The sequence below is a fragment of the Scyliorhinus torazame genome, chromosome 15, assembly GCF_047496885.1.
Source record: "Scyliorhinus torazame isolate Kashiwa2021f chromosome 15, sScyTor2.1, whole genome shotgun sequence".
Classification (NCBI taxonomy): domain Eukaryota; kingdom Metazoa; phylum Chordata; class Chondrichthyes; order Carcharhiniformes; family Scyliorhinidae; genus Scyliorhinus; species Scyliorhinus torazame.
In genome coordinates, this window is record NC_092721.1 from 7,533,892 (window position 1) to 7,553,867 (window position 19,976).

At 45.5% G+C, this 19,976-nt stretch overlaps 1 protein-coding gene across 1 annotated transcript in view; it reads right to left on the reverse strand.

The window, feature by feature from the left end:
• Positions 1 to 19,976, reverse strand: part of atp6v1ab (ATPase H+ transporting V1 subunit Ab) — a 41,611-nt gene that overhangs the window by 11,967 nt on the left and 9,668 nt on the right. The window contains exons 6-12 of the mRNA XM_072476035.1: positions 19,680 to 19,842; positions 17,748 to 17,856; positions 16,748 to 16,870; positions 13,274 to 13,388; positions 10,662 to 10,725; positions 8,059 to 8,262; positions 1,203 to 1,297 (exon numbers count right to left, since the gene is read on the reverse strand). Of these exons, the coding sequence (XP_072332136.1) occupies positions 1,203 to 1,297; positions 8,059 to 8,262; positions 10,662 to 10,725; positions 13,274 to 13,388; positions 16,748 to 16,870; positions 17,748 to 17,856; positions 19,680 to 19,842 (873 nt within the window). The remainder of the gene's footprint in view (positions 1 to 1,202; positions 1,298 to 8,058; positions 8,263 to 10,661; positions 10,726 to 13,273; positions 13,389 to 16,747; positions 16,871 to 17,747; positions 17,857 to 19,679; positions 19,843 to 19,976) is intronic.

The following is a 19,976-nucleotide window of genomic DNA, read 5'->3' on the forward strand; positions in this document are numbered from 1 at the left end:
GGGGGGGGGAGGGAGGGAGGCCTGAGACAAGGCAGTTGCCAATTAGGGCTAGTTTTTATTTTTTGTTATTTAATATTTATTTATTTGTTGTTGTTTTTGTTTAAATTTAAAAAGGTCATTATTATCTGTATTGTTACAATGTTGTGTAAAGGATGCACAATGTACTGTGTTGGTTGACCAAAAATTTTCAATAAAATATTATTTAAAAAAAAAAAAATAACCATACCCCTCTGGAAAAAAAAAAACATCCTCAAACATTTCACCTTCCATACTCATTCTCCTGGATACCAATTTGAAAAAGAAAAGCGAGCACTGGGCAAAGTTTATGCACTCACTCAGTCTGTCTTTCTCTTTTAATGTGCGGGTGCACAGAGCAGCTTCAGGCTCCATGAATTGCTAACCTTCAGTCCTCTCCTCCCAAATACAACAAGTCAATGCTCAATTCATCTGCCCCTGTCAATAACAGAGACTAACTGGCGTCCTGATGATGCCTACACTACCAACACCCCATTCTTCCAGAGAGATTTCTCAAAATGCAATTCACCTCCACATCACTGCAAGGAGGGTTGAGTAGGCTATCGTCATTTTTCAAGAGTTTTTCTGAGGCTCCAGTTAGATAAATCACATGTCTTTTCTGGCTATAAAACTGCCCTCTTAAGTGCCTTCATCAGTTATATAGAAATCAGGAAACACTGTTGGGAAAATGCTCTCACAAATGCACATTTCACCACCACTAATCCCAGAAACAGGCCATTCAGCCTAGTCTATGCTGGTATTTGGGCTCCACACAATCCTTCGCCCATCCCTCTATCAGCATGTCCTTTTATTCCTTTCGCCATCATGTGTTTATCTAGCACCTCCTTAAACATATGATATTATTCACCTCAACCACTCCTTGTGGTAACGATTTCCACATTCTCATTACTCGGAGTAAAGGATTATATAGTAAATGGATAGAATGCAAAGACATTTCTTCTGAATTCCTCCCATTTAATATCTTGCTAATTACCATACAATGATTGGTCTCTGATTTTGTTCTTTTGCACAAGTGGAAATACAATGTGTCTACGCTATCAAAATCTTTTATGACTGTACAGGAACTGCTTTACGTTGCAAATAATTTACTAAAAATACTTCAAATGGCCATTACAGAGTACATGCATGTGTTTGGTGGGAAGGGATAAACAGGAGAGAACATTCACCGGTCGTAGGGAGTGTATCCGTTCTGCTGCAAGAAATCATCCTTTATCAACTTTGCCACCTCCAAAGTTATTTTGTCTGTCTCCGCCAGGGATGCCTATACAAAAATTAGACACTTGAAATGAGCAACAAAACTCGGAGGAACATTTGCCATCACTCCTTTCATTAGTAGTCCAGATTTTATTTTCAAGTATGACATACCTTTCAGAATGAAGACAGTGGAAAATTACACCGAAAACCCTCAGAGCCCATGTTCATGATACCGAAAACCCTCAAGAGCCCATGTTCATGATACCGAAAACCCTCAAGAGCCCATGTTCATGATACCGAAAACCCTCAAGAGCCCATGTTCATAATACTGAAAACCCTCAAGAGCTCATGTTCATGATACCAAAAACCCTCAAGAGCCCATGTTCATGATACCGAAAACCCATGTTCATGATAGCGAAAACCCTCAGAACCCATGTTCATGATAGCGAAAACCCTCAGATCCCATGTTCATAATACTGAAAACCCTCAAGAGCCCATGTTCATGATATCGAAAACCCTCAAGAGCCCATGTTCATGATACCGAAAACCTTTAGAACCAATGTTCATGATACCGAAAACCCTCAGAACCCATGTAATAACAAAGGCTGTATTTAATGCTGCTGCAACCAGAGAGGATGCATTTCCTGACCAATGCAGTGCCTCTATTAATGATCTCACATGTAGCATTCAGACAGTGACAAGTCTGCATCTTTTTAATAATGTTAGATGAGGGCAAAATACTGACCAAGGGGCCAGAAAACTCAGAGCTTTTCTGAATAGTGCCATTGAATCTGGTGTCCATCTGGTGTGCAGACAGGGCCTCAGTTTAACTCCCGGAGTACGGCACCAATTGTTAGCCTAGATTGTATGCTCAAGATCTGGAGTGAGATAGGAAGTGACAGGCTAACCAAAAGTACCTGTGAGACATAAGTTTTGGACAAACTGGCACTGTTGACGGTGATCTCAGCAAGGCTGAAAACTTGTTTAAAATACATTTTTATTGGCATTTTCCCACTTTTAACAGTTTAACATATAAAGCACATGATATTTACAAAGTAACAGCTCAAGTGTATCTGATATTTACAAGCCAGTTTGAATCTTGTGCAAATATTTTTTACAAGCCCCCCCCCCCCCCAGGTTTTTATTATTGGTTGTTTGGTGTTTTGGGGGGGGGGGGGGGTGGGGGAGGCTGTGTGGCCCTTCCCCTCCTCCCCTTGCCCTATGATTTGTTTTGTGCCTTCCTTGGGATTCTCCCCACCTCCTGCCCCAGTCTCTTGTGCATGCCCTCCCTTGTTGCTGTTTGCTTCGAACAGGTCTTGGAACAGGCTGCAGAACGGCCCCCATGCTTTGTGAAAGCCCTCGTCCGACCCTCGGATGGTGAACTTCATCTTCTCCAGGTGGAGTAATTCCGACGGGTCTGCCAGCCAATCTGCAGCTGTGGATGGTGCTGCTGGATCGCCAGGTGAGGAGGATTCTCCGGTGGGCGATTAGGGAAGCAAAGACAAGGGCGTTGGCCCTCTTCCACAATGAGTAGTTCTGGCTGGTCTGATACCCCGAAGACTGCCACTCTCGGCATGGCTCCACCCTCACCCCCACAACCTTGGACATCGCCTCGAAGAAGGCTGTCTAGAATCAGACAAGTATGGGGCAGGCCCAGAACATGTGGCGTTGTTGGCCGGGCCTCCCTGGCACCGTTTAGATGTGTCCTCCACCTCCGGGAAGAACCTGCTCATTCGGGTTCTCGTCAAGTGGGCTCTGGGCACCACTTTAAACTGCATAAGGCCTAGCCTAGTGCAGGAGAAGGTGGAGTTGGCTCTGCTCAATGCTTCGCTCCAGAGTCCCCAGACTACTTCTGTCCCCAATTTGTCCGCCCATTTCAGTCTAGTTTTGTCCAGTGGTAGTCTTGCCCTGTCTAGCAACCGTCTTTATATGTTTCCACAGTTTCCCCCCTCCTTATTGTCAGTGCTGATTAGCTCCTCTCAGAGTGTCTCTCTCAGAGCCCTGGGGTGCCTTGTTGACTCCTTACAGAGAAACGGTTTAATTTGGAGGTGCCTAAGCTACTATCCCATCAGTAGGCCCAGGTCAGTTTGTCTAAGGTCGCGTGTCTGCCCCCGATGTAGAGGTCCCTAACTGCTAGCGTCTCCCTGTCTCCATTTTCAAAAGGTGGCGTCGAGCATGGCTGGTGGGAATTTGCAGGTACCGCAGATGGGGGCCATGGAGGACATCTCGGTTAGACCGAAATGTTGCCTCATTTGATTCCACGTCTTCAATGCGGGTACCACCACTGGGCAGGATGTGTGCCTTGATGCAGGAGATGGGATCGTTGCCGTGGCGAGTGCTCGGAGGGTTGTTCCCTTGCAGGAGGACCCCTCCAGCCTGACCCATTCCTTATTGGATTCTCGTATCCATCCCCTCACCCTCTCGGCTATGGCTGCCGTGGTAGGATTGCAAGTTCAGCAGGGTCAGGTTGCCCATTGTTTTCCGCCTCTGCAGTGTTGACTTGGGATCCTCTGGCTCTTAACACCATAATCATTTTGTCCACTTTGTGGAAATAGGCCTTGGGGATGAAGATCGGCATGGATCTCAACAGGAAGAGGAACCTCGACAGTATGTTCATTTTGATTGTCTGTACTCTCCCTGCCAGGGAAAGCAGAAGTGCATCCCATCTGTTTATTTCCTCCTCTAGACAGGTCAGGTTTCACTTGTGGATGTGTCCAGTCATGGGCTACCTGGATCCCCGGGTAGTGGAATTTGTTTTTGGCTAGCTTGAATGGTAGACCGTCCAGCTCTGCCCCTCCCCAGTTCGGGTTCACAGGGAATGTCTCGCTCTTGCCCAGGTTGAGTTTGTAGCTCGAGAAGGCTCCGAACTCTCTCAGAAGCTGCAAGATTGCTTTCAGGCCGTTCTTTGGGTTAGAGATGTAGAGGAGCAGGTCATCCACAGAGCGACATTCTGTGCTCCCTGTCCCTTCTTTGTATAACCATCCAGTTTCTTGCATCTCACAGAGTGATCATCAGTGGTTCAATTGCCAGGGGACAGTGGGCATCCATGCCTTGTGCCTGTGTAGTTGGAAGTATTCAGAGCTGGTGGTGTTGATCCAAATACTCGCGTTGGAGGCGTTGTACAAGAGTTTCACCATTGAGGTGAATCCTGTCCCCAGCCCAAACCGCTTCAGCACCTCGATGAGGTACTTCCATTCGAAGGACTTTTCTGCGACCACAAGACATAGGAGCGGAAGTAAGGCCATTCGGCCCAGAGTCCACTCCGCCATTCAATCATGGCTGATTTCAACTCCATTTACCCGCTCTCTCTCCATAGCCCTTAATTCCTCGAGAAATCAAGAATTTATCAACTTCTGTCTTCAGCGTGTTCTCCAGCGTGGAGAGCTGATACTCTCCACGATCTCTCCCAGTCCTACTGGTGCTTCCAGCTCACTCCACCTACAGTCCCCCACGACTACCATGTCCAGTCCATCGAGGAACTGTTTCATCGCCACATCCCCATCGGGGGGGGGGGGGGGGGGGAAAAGAGGTTCGGAGGTGAACAGCCTTCGGTAGAAGGTCTCAAACATTCGGTTGACTTCTTTTTATTCGATTACCAGTCTGCCTCTGCTATCCTTTACCCGAGCTATCTCCCACGTGACTGCCTGCTTTCTCAGCTGGTGAACCAGTAGGTGGCCAGCCTTTTCCCGTGCTCGTAGAAGGTCCCCAGTTTCCGACGGAGTTGGTACACTGCTTTCCTGGTGGATAGCAGGTTAAAGTCCATTTGCAGCTTTTCCCTCTCTGCCAGCAGCTTTACGGTCGGGGCCTCGGAGTATTTTCTGTCGACTTCCAGAATGGAGTCCATACCTGTTGCCTGGCCACCCTCTCTTCCCTATCTCTGCTTGCCTTGTAGGGTATGATCTCTCCTTCAATCACGGCCTTCAGTGCCTCCCAGAAGGTGGAGGCTGATACTGCCCCGTTTTCGTTGTTACTATCATAATCACCTATGGCCTGCAATGTTTTTTGGCAGAAGGCCTTGTCGCCAGGAGGTCCGTGTCCAGCCTCCGTGTGGGCGCTTGGCACAGCCTGTCTCCAACCTCATACCCAATGTGGAGCGTGGTCGGAGATAAAGATCACGGAGTATTCGACTCCTATATTCATGGAAGCACCGCTTTCCCCACTGCAAAGAAGTCTATTCTCGAGTATGCCTTGTGGACCAATGAAAAGAACGAGAATTCTTTTTCACTGGGATGTAGGAACCACCAGGGGTCCACCGCCCCCACCTGCTCCATGAATGTTGCCAGCTCCCTGGCCATGCATGTCCTTTTCCCCAACCTGGGCAGCGATCGATCGGTCAAAGGGTTCTGCACACAGTTAAAGTCACCCCCCCCATGATCAGTCGGTGGGTGTCAATGTCGGGGATATCTGCCGTGGTCATTTTTATGAAGCCTGTGTCGTTCCAGTTAGGCACGTGCACATTTACCAGAACTACCGGTGCCCCGTCTAGGACACCGCTGACTATCTCCCTTGGTCCATAACCGTCCTGGTTACAGTGAACCTCGTCCTCTTACTGATCAATATGGCTACTAATCTAACCCTCGTCCCATAACCTGAATAGTACGTCTGTCCCACCCAGCCCTTTCTTACCCCCAGTCAGTCCCTCTCCCTCAGGTGTGTTTCCTGCAGGAAGACCATGTCGGCTTTCAGGCTTCTCAGATGGGCAAAGACTGGTGGTGGTGGACGTGCCCCTGCGTGCCAGGGTTTCACTTTGTTAGGGGGCCGTCCAAAATGGCTGAAGTCACCATTCTCGTCATGAGGTCGAGCCCCAGCGCTCTGGGGTTTCCCCAACTGTGTGTACACCACGTGGGTTACCCTCGTTTAGTGGAGGGATTTTTTCTTCAATTTGGACAAAATTTAAGTGTCTTTTTTTGTCCTGGTTTGGAGAGCCACCTGTGTGTCTCCGCTCTGCACATCACAAAGCTGCAAACTTGAAAACTTTTAATTGCAAGGTGAGGCAATCAGTGGGAGCTGAAAACAAAGAATGTCAAGTCAATTTACTAAACCACATCTTATAATTATTCAGCATCTTTAACTGGTAAAGCAGCCCAAAGAGTTTCAGAGGAGGAGCAAGTGGGACAGATGACCAAAAGCTCAGCAGGGTTTAAGGAGCATTTTAAAATAGGAGTGAGCAAGTTGGGGAACATGGAATATACGGCACAGAAGGCGGCCATTCGGTCCATTGAGTCTGCACCGACCCAATTAAGCCCTCATTTCCACACTATCACCGTAACCCAATAACCCCACCTAACCTTTTTTGGACACTTGAGGGCAATTTTAGATGACCAATCCACCAAACCTGCACGTCTTTGGACTGTGGGAGGAAACCGGAGCTCCCGGAGGAAACCCACGCAGACACTGGGGAAAACGTGGAGAATTTTTTTAATTTAGAGTACCCAATTATTTTATTTTCCAATTAAGGGGCAATTTAGCGTGGCCAATCCACCTACCCTGCACATCTTTGGGTTGTGGAGTGAGACACACACACAGGCACGGGGAGAATGTGCAATCTCCACACACAGTGATCCAGGGCCAGGATCAAACTCGGGTCCTCAGCGCCATAGGCAGCAGTGCTAACCACTACACCACAGTGACGCCCCAGGAGCATCGCTACCGTTCGCAAATCTGATTGATCTCCTAAACTTACTGCAGTAAGCAACAGATGAAATTGTTGTTTAAACACACGCCAGTTGCTGTCCACATTACCATGAAATCTGAGACTAATTGGTGGTTTCAGTGACTCCATGTAGTTCATTCATGCAGTCTGCAAAATCTTCAAATCTCTGTGGACCTCGTGGCAGGCACGGCGATAGTTTTTTCTCTGTTTTATATCATCCCACCCTGGTACCATGTAACGTTCTTGTCGGATGGCCTGATTTATATTACAAGAACATTTGTAGCTAAAGCTATAAACGATTTAACATTAACTGTGGGTGAACTACGTACAAAACAGGCTAACATTATGAACACGCACAAGCAACCTCTCGCTTCCAGCTCTCCAGGCAGTCTGAGGTCACCTGACTAACATTCACTTATATACTAATGAGGCTCCTAGTGGTCAGTCGGTGAATTACAACACAACAATGCTATCACTACACCCCTCAAAGGGGAAAGAAGCCTATGATCATCTGGGACTATGGCAACTTAACCTTTATGTTCTTATTATTCTAATTCTCTGTTTTATGTCTGTAATCCATCCTCAATCCATGTTAACACACTGCTCATAGAAGATCACAGAATTTACAATGCAGGAAGCCATTTGGCCCATCGAGTCTGCAAAGGCTCTTGGAAAGACCACTCTACTTAAGGCTATGTCTCCACCCTATCACCATAACCCAGTAACCCCGCCTAACCTTTTTGGACACGAAAGACAATTTATCATGGCCAATAAACCTAACCTGCACATGTTTGGACTGTGGGAGGAAACCGGAGCGCTCCACGCAGACACGGGGAGAATGTGCAGACTCTGCACAGACAGTGACCCAGCGGGGAATCAAACCTGGAATCCTGGCGCTGTGAAGCCACAGTGCTAGCCACTTGTGCTACCGCACTGCCCGAAGGAATTCGAGAGCTTAGGGCCGAGGTAGCTATTTCAATCAACCACAGGCAAGTTTGTCCATGTACAACAGGAACCTGCAAAAAGCAGGGTTAACACGGAAATGGGTGTCTGTGCTTTTGGTGTCTGGATTTTGTCTGTATCAGTGTCGTCAGCTATAGGTGGAATGGATTAGAGAAAAATGATGCTTCCCACTAACACAGATTCTCAAAGCAATGTTCAAGAAACATACTCACCTTTCCAACAAGCTGTACAATTTCTGCGAGGTCCTCCTCTTCCTGCAGGATCTCTTTAGCTTTGGCCCTCAGTGGCACAAACTCAGTGAAGTGCTTGTCATAGTATTCGTCCAAAGCACGGGTGTACTTACTGTAACTGATCAGCCAGTTAACTGAAGGGAAGTGTTTGCGTTGCGCCAACTTCTTATCCAACCCCCAAAATACCTTGATGAGAGGAGGGGAAAAAAGTCAATTTCCAATATCCCTCTCTGGAAAAACGTGCTGACACTCCTCCTCCTCCTCCTTCCCCCCCCACAACCACTCCAATGCCTCAAGTTTTAAAATTCTTATCTTTTACTTCCTCACTCTTGCCCACCTTCAATTTTCCCCAGCAAGTCACCCCCTCCCCAACTCTTCACTCCTCTGGAGTATGGGTACAGCAGGGGGGGGGGGGGGGGGGGGGGAGTACTGAGAAAAAGGGGGTCATGGGGAGGTTCACACAGAAAGAGAGAGAGAAGGGAATGCCAAGAGAAAGAGGGAGGTCGGGTGCAGAGAAAGAGAGTGAGGGGGTTGGGGGGGGGAAGAGAGAAAGGATGGGACCAGGCACAAGATGTGCAGGAAAGTGGGTGAGAGAGTAAGACTGTCAGGAGGGAGAATAAAAGCATGAAAGTAGCCAGTGCTTTTTTTTCTCTACTGCTTCCGATCGCCATCTGGTGGCAAACATACAAACTGACGATGAATATCCATCAGCAGGAAAGAATACTGTTGCTCACTGCTTTGGCCACTCGCATTTGTCATTTCCCTGTTTCGGGACATTCCTCTGGTTTGAAGTCCACAACTGAACAAGGGCATGACAACAGGAGGTCAGATGCCAGCCTAGAGACATTCCCTGGCAGGGGAATCAAGGCCTTACTGGGCTGTGACTGACATCACTGACAAATATGCTGTCTGTAACAGGCTGTAATGACTTTAAATGATTTGCATCATCCATGTACATAGTAGAGGCTGTCCCTGGCATGATCTGACAGTCGCAGCTCTCATTTCCATGTGATTGGGGAAGCTTTCCCCTCATTTTCATTGGGTTGTGCTCTGCTCCAATGGTCCAATTTCTTCTGCTACAGACCATTTCTGAATTTCTCTTTCACCGATGTAGAAATGGGACCAAAGCAAAATAGATAATTCAGGATTTTTCAAAATCGGTTCTGCAAGTGGATGACTCGATTAATCCCTGGGTATCATTTTATGGTAAAATAACACAAACATTTGCAGCAATGCTTAAATCTGGTATTCTTGTTTTGCAGGCTATGACTAATAGAATGTACAAGGATCAATGCTGGGTTCTCAGTGATTGAGAATCTTCATTACCTTCAACATTACTTTACATTAACATTTCAGTCCCTTTGACTATGTTTGCTGACAATACAAAGCTAAATGGAAATGTAAAATGGGAGGACGGGCACTGCAAAGGGATAGATAGATGAAGTGAATGGGAAAGAAGGTGGCAGATGGAGTATCATTTGGGGAAGTGTGAGGTTATTCACTAGGGTCTCAAGAATAGAAAAGCAGAATTTATTTTACAAGGCATGAAACTTCTAAATGTTTATTCATGTGCTCATACAAGGAACTCAAAAGTTAGCAGTCAGGTAGAGCTAGCAATTAGCAAGGAAAATACCAGGTTGTCCTTTACTAGGAGGGGACTGGGAAACAGGGATAAAGTAGTCTTGCCACAATTGCACAGGGCTTTGGTGAGGCAACACACAATACTGTGTGCAGTTTGGTTCTCTAAATTCAGGGAAGGATATATTGCATTGGAGATAGCACAGCAAAGGTTCAATCGATTGACCCCCCGGGATGACAGAGTCTGTGCTATGATGACAGACTAAGAGAATTGGGCCTGTATTCTCTGGGGTTTAAGAAAGGTACTCTCACTGAAACGAACAAGCTTCTGAAGGGGCTTGACAGGGTAGAGATCATTTCCCCTGGCCAGGGAATCAAAAATACAGGAGCAACAGCCTCAGGTGGTTGATCATTTAGAACTGAGATGAGATTACATCACTCAAAGGGATTAGGAATCTTTGGAATTCTCTGTCCCAGAGCGTTTTGGATGCTCCATTGTGGATATTTATGTTGATGATATTTAAGCATTGTCCCCAGATCACTGCTTGGGAACGGCTCGGAATTCAGAGTTGTGTACCCGTGCTCCTATTTCCTTTGTTCTGGTGTTCCCAAACAATGCAGTAGAATTATAGACACTACACAACTGCGGATTCAAAGCTCTCTCGAAGCACTGCTCTGGGGAGAAATACAATTGTATATTTGAGTGGATAGACTTCAAAAAACTGCACATTCTTTTTAAAAACAGGACACAATGGGCAAATGCACAAGTCTCAGTGCTTGTATAATACACCTACTTCCTCCCCACACCAATGGCACAATAAAAGTATGATTGCAAGAATTAATTAACATCCCATCAGCTCCCATCCCTGATAAAATTACATACATGAATTTCAAAGAGCGGGATCATTTTATCTACTGAATCAAATATTCAATCACCTCCAATCTGTTGACAACATGAAAGGTACAGTTGAAAAGCCTGGAGAAGCTTGAGATTTGTTTTAGTTTACCTGCACGATACCAAGAGTAGCTGACGTCACAGGATCAGAGAAATCACCACCAGGGGGGGAAACACTGCAATCAAAGATAAAATCTGTTCAGGGGGTTGAAGTGAACCTCTAATTAGCTGATCGAGATGCAGCTTCAATTGGGTGAAGGAACATTTGTTATTAAAAAAAAACAAAGGCAGAGAGTGCTCTAGAACAAAAGGGCAAGAGAAGAGAGTGAGAGGCCGATGGGAATGAATAAACGAAACAAAGAAAAAAATCTAGAAAGTGCCACAGATTTGCTCCGGGTAGGTTGGATGGGGGATACCAAGGCTGGTATAGGGCAGGTATTAGGAGGATGGGGGATCTGTTTATAGATGGGGTTTTCCCCAGCATGCAGGCGCTGGAGGTTCGGTTTGGCCTGCCCCCGGGGAATGCGTTCAGGTACCTTCAGGTTCGGGACTTCCTTAGAAAACAGGTGGGGACATTCCCGCGGCTGCCCCCATGTAGGATCCAGGATAGGGTGGTGTCTGGCATCTGGGTAGGGGACAGGAAGGTGTCGGACATATATCAGGAGCTGCAGGAGGTAGAGGAAGTCTCAGTGGGGGAGTTGAAAGATAAGTGGGATGAGGAGCTGGGCGAGGGCCTGTGGGCTGATGCCCTCGGCAGGGTGAACTCCTCCTCATCATGTGCCAGGCTCGGATTAATCCAGTTTAAGGTGGTGCATCGGGCGCATATAACGGCGGCAAGAATGAGTAGGTTTTTTGGGGTGGAGGACAGGTGCCCGAGGTGTGCAGGGAATCCGGCGAATCATGCCCATATGTTTTGGGCATGCCCGGCACTTAAAGGATTCTGGCAGGGGTTTGCAAGGGTGATGTCTAGGGTTTTGGACGCTCGGGTGAAGGCGAGCCCAGCGGTAGCGATATTCGGGGTGGCGGAGGATCCGGGAGTGCAGGAAGCAAAAGAGGCCGAGGTACTGGCATTTGCCTCCCCGGTAGCCCGGAGACGGATTCTGTTAATGTGGAGGGACTCGAAACTCCCGAGTGTGGAGACCTCCTGGGTTAGCGACATGGCAGGGTTCCTCAGCCTGGAGCGAATAAAGTTCGCCTTGAGAGGGTCCTTGATGGGGTTCAGGTGGGGGGGGGGGGGGGGGGGGGAGATCAGGTGAGGTTACTGTTGATATAATGTGAGTTGGGCATGGGGACAAAACCCACCTGGCTCTGTTTAAAAAAAAAAAATCTGTTGTGTAAGTAGTTGTATAGCTTTGGGCTATGTTTATTGTCATTTTTTTATTACTATATTTATTTCTATTTTTGTTATGTAAAAACACTCATTCGAATACTTTAATAAAACATTTATTTTTTTTTAAATCTAGAAAGTGAGGCAGATAGATATGGACACCTGCATACAATTATTTAGTGTTCCGAAATAATAAAGAAATGGTTTTAGAATGAGATGCCAAACCTTAGAATTAAGACATTCTCAGATTTTGAGAACAGTTTGCAACAGAAACGTTTAGGAGATTTGGAGCAGCTGTGACACAAGCTATCAAAGTTGCTTTAATCAAGGTCTTGATCTGCTCCTGATCAGGAGTGTTTAACATATTCCCAGAGATTTGAAAGAGTGCCACATGCAACAGTCCTCATTTCTTTCTAATGGGATTTGAGAGGATCATGTGGGAACACAACGGTGTGAGGCATGGCTCTCACCCTGTAGCATCAGAATGCAGGACATACACCTCAGAGTAACTACTGAATTGTTACCAAACAGCAGGGCAAATTCCCGACTGCCTGATCCACACCAAGCTTGCTGAGGGAAGAGTTCCTTATTGTCTGGCATGTGTGTTTAACAGATATCAATCTCAGGAGCAAACCAAGATCCTGATTAAAGCAACTTAGATATGTCAAACGCAATAATTTTCTGCTTTGTTTTGGTGTTTTTAAGGTAGATATGGAATTACAGTGGAGTATGAAAGATTATACATATAGAATCATAGAATTTACAGTGCAGAAGGGGGCCATTCAGCCCATCGAGTCTGCACTGGCCCTTGGAAAGAGCACCATACCCAAGCCCACGTCTCCACCCTATCACCTTAATCCAGTAACCCCACCCAATCTTTTTGGACACCAAGGGAAATTTATCATGGCCAATCCACCTAACCTGCATATCTTTGGACTTTATCATGGAGTTTTCAATGGAGAGGTGTTTAAAAATTATCCGGAGAGGGGGATGCAATAGGCCAGAAGGTTAATATTCTGTGATTTACACTTTCAACTCAATGAGTAGCACTATACTCAATTTGCTTCACCCGATGCCCGTGTCTATGTTTTGACATTGCGATTTTCCGTACGTCCCATGTTTATTTTCATGTATGGAATAATCTGCTTGGACTGTATGCAGAACAATACTTTTCACTGTACCTCAGAACACGTGACAAATCTAAATCGAAAGACCATCACTCTCAATGTGCCTTAGTACTCGCCTGATTGCATTGAAATCAAAGCAGATAACGATGAGCATGAAGAAGTGCACCTCATGTTTTTATCCAATTAAAAATAAGCTAACAAGCAGCTTCCCACTGAACAAATTCCCTTAGACACAGGGTTGATACTTCTCGTTCCCGGTTAAACACTTACGCTCCAACAATGCTGACACTACCCTCTCGCTCTGGGTTTCCCAGACACTTGACCCGTCCTGCACGCTCATAAAATGAGGCCAAACGGGCACCCAGGTAAGCAGGATATCCACTGTCTAGAAAAACAGATAAAGTTAGTTTCAATCATATTTTCAAAGTATTTGGACAACATCAGTCACCTGAAAATACAAATGAGCTCCAATTGGAGGATGAAGGTGATGCGAGCATGGGAGTGGCTTTGTTTCGCGACCTCTTGCTTCACTCTTTTAATCCTTGATTTTATTCTAGTGTACATTTCATACTTGTCTTATTTTGGGATGTGTGTTTTGCACTACGTTTTTGGATGATCCAGATTGGAGTTTTGCGATGAGGAGCAGAGTTAAAACCTAGAAAATCCTCGTTTGACCGTGGCGGTCAGTTGACTGCGGTGGGGCCCAGCTTGCAGTGACGTTGTTGGTGAATGCACCTTCACCCTGGCGGTGTTTTGTGTATTGGGACGATGGCTGCCATTGAGAATTCTGTTCTAGTTAAGGATTTTGGCTCCGTGGTACAGGGCTTTGGAGCTCACTGAGGAACTGCAAGGTATCCTTGGGAGAATGCTGGAGGTGCAAGAGCGGATCCTTGTATTCTATAGAGCACAAGCCCTGATAAGGGTCCGCCTTTTGAGTAATTGAGATCCTGCTGCATGGTGTCTTGTACGTTGATAATTTTGGGAGTAGGCTGGACAAGGAATCCGTACAGTGCAGGAAGCCATTCCACCCATCGAGTCTGCACCGATCCTCTGAAAGAGCACTCTACCCCGGCCTATCCCCATAACTCCAGCTAACCTGCACATCTTTGGACACTAAGGGGCAATTTATCATGACCAATCCTACCCAACCTGCATATCTTTGGGAGGCAACTGGAGCACGCAGAGGAAAGCCATGAAGACAAGGGAAGAGAAAGCAAACTCCACACTGTCACCCGAGGCCGGAATCAAACCCAGGTCCCTCGTGCTAAGGCAGCAGTGCTAATCATTGTGCCACCATGATGCCTTCAGCAGCAGTCTCACTGTCCAATATCTAAGCGTAGGATAGTGTAACAAAGGTGCAAATGGACAAGAGTAGGTCATTCAGCCATCGAGCTTGCCCCGCCAATCCCCACAACCATTTACCTTACTGTTAACAATCTACCAATCTCTGGTTTAAACACTCGGGAGCCTGAGCTTCCACCTCCCTCTGGGGTAGAGAACTCCAAAGATTCACAACCCTTTGTGTAAAGAAATTTCTCCTCATCTTTCTCCAAATTGGCTATTCCCTCATTTTGAAATTTTGCTACCTGGTCCTACTCCCCAACCAAACATCTTAATAGCTTTTACCCTGTCCATTCCTTGCAGTACTTTGTGGGTTTCAATAAGATCAACGCTCATTCTTCGAAACTCGAGAGAATACAGTCCCAGTTTGTCCAATCTCTCTTCATGAGACAGTCCTGTCATCCCTGGACCAAGCCTGATGAACCTTCGTTGCACTCCCTCGATGACAAGAATATCCTTTCCAGGGACCAAAAGACAGTACTCCAGGTGCTGTCTAACCAAATTCCTATACAATTGAAACAAGACCACACAATTCCTGTACTCAAATCCTCTTGGGATAAAGGCCAACATTCCATTAGCCTTCCTAATAACCTGCTGAACCTGCATGTGAGCCTTTAGTGGACAAGGACACCCCCAGGTACCTTTGTACATCTACACTTTGCAATTTCTTACCATTTAGGAAATGTTCTGCACATCTGTTACTTCTACCAAAGTGAATTACCTCACATTTTCCCACATTATATTCTATCTGCCATATTCTTGCCCACTCAACAAGTCTGTCCAAATCCTTCTGTAGCTGCTTTGCATCTTCCTCAACACATTCCCGCCTAGCTTTGTATCATGTGCAATTTTGGAAATATTACATTTGGTCTCCACATCCAAATCTTTGAATTATATTGTGAACAGCTGGGGCCCCAGCCTGCCAATGCGAGAATGACCATTTGTCCTGCCCTGTTTTCTGCCAATCCTTAACCCATGACAGTATGTTGCTTCCTAACTGATGTGCTTTTATTGTGATTTATAATTAACCTTCTGTGGGGACTTATCAAAAGCCTTAAAGTCCAAATATATTAAGGCCGACGACTTTCCTTTCTCAATTTTGTTAGTAACATCTTCAAAAATCTCCCAACAAGTTTGTCAATCATGATTTCCCATTTGTAAATCCATGCTGACTGCCCAATAAGATCATGATTGTCCAAGTGTTTATTCATCACACCTCCCAGCATTTTCCCCTACCACTAATGTAAGGCTAACAGGTCTGTAGTTCACTGTTCTCTCTCTCCCCCTTCTTAAATATTGGGGTGACATGTGCTACCTTCCAATATTCAGGAACCATTTCATAATCTATAGAACTTTAGAAAATGATTACCAATCCACCCAATATTTCTGTAGCAACCTCTTTCAACACACTGGGTTGTATAATATCAGGACCTGGGAACTTATCAACCTGCAGTCCCATTAATTTGTCCAATACAATCTTCCTACACTAATTTTCTTCAACTCCACATTATTCCTCACTCCCTGGATGTCTACATCTGGGATATTTCCTGTATCTCCATTAAATGAATATAAACACAAGTAATCATTTCGCTTTTCTCCCATTTCTCTATTCCCCATAATAAATTTTCCTGACTGTCTGTAAAGGACCCACGGTTGACTGAGCCAAACCCTTCCTTTTTAAATACCTACAGAAGCTTTTACAGTCCATTTTGTATGTTTTTTGCTGGATTACATCCATAATATGTTTTCCCCTTATTAATTTCTTGGCCTTCCTTTGGTATACTCTTTTAAAAAAACTCCTAATACTCCGGTTTACTATTCCCAGCAACTTTATAAGCCTTTTCTTTTAAATTTATACAATCCCCAACTTCTTTTGTCAGTCACGGTTCACTTGTTTTTTGGAGGGAGTTTTGCTTCCTGAAGGAATGTATAGGTGTCGTGCTCTATGTAATAGTTACTTGAAGACTCTCCATTGACTACGCGCAGTCATACCTTTCCAAATCCACCTCAGCCAATTTGTCCCTGGTGCCTTCAGTAATCGTAAAAGGTACAGGGCCTTTCACACACCAGTTTCTTCAATCTTTGCAGCAGGTATTTTATTGAAGGAAGAAAGGAGCTGGAATGATTTAATACCAATCCTCATCTCAGTTTGGCTCCATGTCGGTCCTCGGTAACATTGGGCGTTTCTTTGTTGTATACTCGCTACCAGCTATCATATTCGGCGATTAAAGGAAGTGCGAGTGAACTACCATAGATGAAAGATCTTCAGGCACAGCAGGAGTAACTGATGCCAATAAACCCAACAAGGTAACCTGAATTTTCCATGTCCACCAACCCTCACTTCGAAACTGCAGAGTAATATTCAAGTTTAAGTTGGTAGCAACACAGCCCCCAAAAACCTACCAGCAGGCATTTCTGCCAGACGTCCGGAGATTTCTCTCAGCGCCTCAGCCCATCGGGACGTGGAGTCTGCCATCATACTGACGTGGTAACCCATATCCCGGAAGTATTCAGAAAGGGTAATGCCTTAAAAAGATGTCAAACAGGAACAATTTAAACCATTTTCTGGTACAAACATTTAGAAGCTGGCATCATTTTATTAAGTTATGATAACAGGTGCAATGATAAGCAGATGGCCAGCTAGGCATTCAGCAGCACTGAGGGGATAGAAAGGCAAGAGGAATTGGGTGTGTCACCAGCCCACTGCTTCAGATAACATAACCAAAGGCTGTATGCAGAAGAAGATAAGGAGGATGAATCTTTGGGATACTCCTACGGTGACAATGCAGAGTTGGAAAGAGAAGTTTTTGGTTGTGATTAGAATGGCTCATGAATGGAGACAAGTGAGCTTAGTCCCAAGAAACAGGACAACAACTCACTGATAATGATGGGATGAACAATTTGGGAGGCTGCAGAGTGGCCGAGGAGGAACAGTGAACAGCCACCTCAGAGGAAGTTTGTTTGTGACTTTGGTTAGGGATGATTTAGTGACATGAGGGAGGGAAACACCAGATTAAATGGATTCTCAAACAGAGAACGGTGGGGGAGATGGGCACAGATTTGGGAAATGATAGCACATCACTAACATGGGGTGATCACCACAGTTTGTGAAGGTAGGGGACAGAATGCCTAAAAAGAATAGGAACCGTTAAAAATAAAATGGCAGGAAGGGTAATCAAAAGTTAACGTGTGTGTCTTTAAAAACAACCAAGTTTAAGCATTGTTATCCATTGGAAAATGGAAGGATAACTTTTTACGTTGCCGTACCACCCAGACAAGTAAATGTCATACTATCTTCAGGCAAGATCCATTTACAACCCACCATGACTCTGGCCCAATTATTGTTTCACAATTCTGCGCCACAGTAAACAAATTAAAGTGCAAAAGGAAGGAGATATTGTACCAGTGTAGATGGAGGCTTCCCTGGCAGCGACTGGCATGTTTGAGGTATTAGCCACCAAAGATGTTCTCTTCATAATGCTTTCCACTTTCCCATCAACCTCCATCGTTAGCTGCAAGGGACAAGGGCACAAGAGCATATTAGCACCCAGAATAATCCAAAAAATAAATATGGAAAGAAGGAAATTCAGCACAATTATTCCAGCATTGGCAAGCTTTAGGCAATGCAGACATGAACTTGTAATATTTTAAACAGCGTGTCAGTAAAACCTGTCGCTCACTAATTTGGCCCCATCATCTTTGTTGTGTGATGCTTCTTCATGTAGAATAAGCTGCTTCCTTGATGTATGCTCTGACAAAGGAAGGTTCAGACTTGGAGATAGGTTTAACACATTCATTGAACAGTTAACAATTCTCCTACTTGAGTTCGACTCTCCTGCTAATCTTGCTATAGTAACTCAGTCTAACTAACCAGTCTGCTCTAAGCCATGCGGTGGATGCAATGCTTCTGATCTGCCCCTGTCCTTCTCTGAGTGTCACCTGTGGAAAGAGAAAGAGCATGTGTGCCCTGTCCTTTTAGATGAGTTGCCCTTGTGGTAGTTACATCTCTGGGTGTCTTGACTGCCCATTGGTCGTGTCCTATTCTGTGTGTTCATTAGCTGTTTGTCTGCATGTCATGATGTCTCTGGCGCTCCCTCTAGCGTTTACTTAGTCTTAGTGTATTTACATTAACCCCTTGTGTATTTACAGTGATGCATATCACCACAATCTTTACCCAACTGGGAAGGGTGAAATAACGCAACATGAATGGGAGTTCACAAACACTAAACACCGGACACAAGACAGCATTATCCAAGGTAGTCACTTCATGTCACAGCAAGAAGAGGCTTTAAAACCAACTTGTGTACATCTTTTCATCTCCGGACTGAGCCACTGGGAAAAGGAGTCGGGAAGAGGCATTCTCAAGGGGATGATCAATTTCAGTAAACCGAAGGCCGCAATTTATTGCCACTGTCTCTTATCAATGCAAGACATCCATCGATACCCATCTGCACATGTGCAGAAACCCAATTACATTAGTCTGTTGCACCCAGCATAGCATGCCAGGATTTATATGGCTAGCCCAATTCAGTTTCTGGTTAATGGTAACCCCCACATTCTGTTAGTGGAGGATTCAGTGATGATATTGCCAGTGAAATGTCAGGTTAGATCCTCTCTTGTTGGAGATGGTCATTGCCTGGCACTTGTGTGGCATGAATGTTACTTGCCACTTGTTCACCCAAACCTGGATCTTGCAGCATTTGGACAGGAACTGCACCAGCATCTGAGTAGCCGCGAACGGTGACCACTGTGCAGTCATCAGCGAACAACCCCACTCTGAAGGAAGGTCATTGATGAAGCAGCTGAAGATGGCTGAACAAAGGAGAGGAACTTGGAGCTGATGGTGTTCATGTGTCCATTGCCCTTGTCCTTCTAGATGAGAGAGGTCGTAGATTTTAAAAGGTACTGTCGGAGGAGCCTTGGTGAATTCCTGCAGTGCACGTTGTAGGTGGAACACACGGCTGTGCGTTGGTGGTGAAGGGAATCAATGTTTTGGAAGAGAAGCCAATCAAGCGGGCTGCTTGGTCGTGGATGAGTGTTGATGGAGCTGCACCGATCCAGGCAAGTGGAGAGTATTCCATCACACTCCTGACTTGTGCCTTGTAGATAGGGAACGGGCTTTGGGGAGTGATGAGAGAGTTACTCACCTCTGAATTCCCAGCCTCTAACCTGCTCTTGTAGCCACAATATTTGTGTGGCTCGGCCAGAATGGCTCTGGTCAATGGTAGCTCCAAGGGTATTGATAGGTGTATTACCATTATTTGGCAACATGTTCTTACAAAAATTTACAAACACACTTTTAGTTTAAAGTTGGCTTTAAAACAAAAGCACTAACCTCAGGGAAATCTCTCAGAACTTCAGACATCTCATTGCCACGCTCCCCACATCCAACATAGATGATCACATCACTGTTGGAGTACTTTGAGAGTGACTGGGAAATCACAGTCTTTCCACACCCAAAGGCACCAGGGATAGCTGTGGTCCCACCTTGCACACACCTTAAACACAAGAACAAGACAAAAAAACAATGAATCTGCTATAAGCCAACTGTTCTACCAACGTAGACACAAATGTAAAGTCTTCTTTCCCATCAAATGTTCATTAATCCCCAGGGTAAGCACATTGTTCAGGA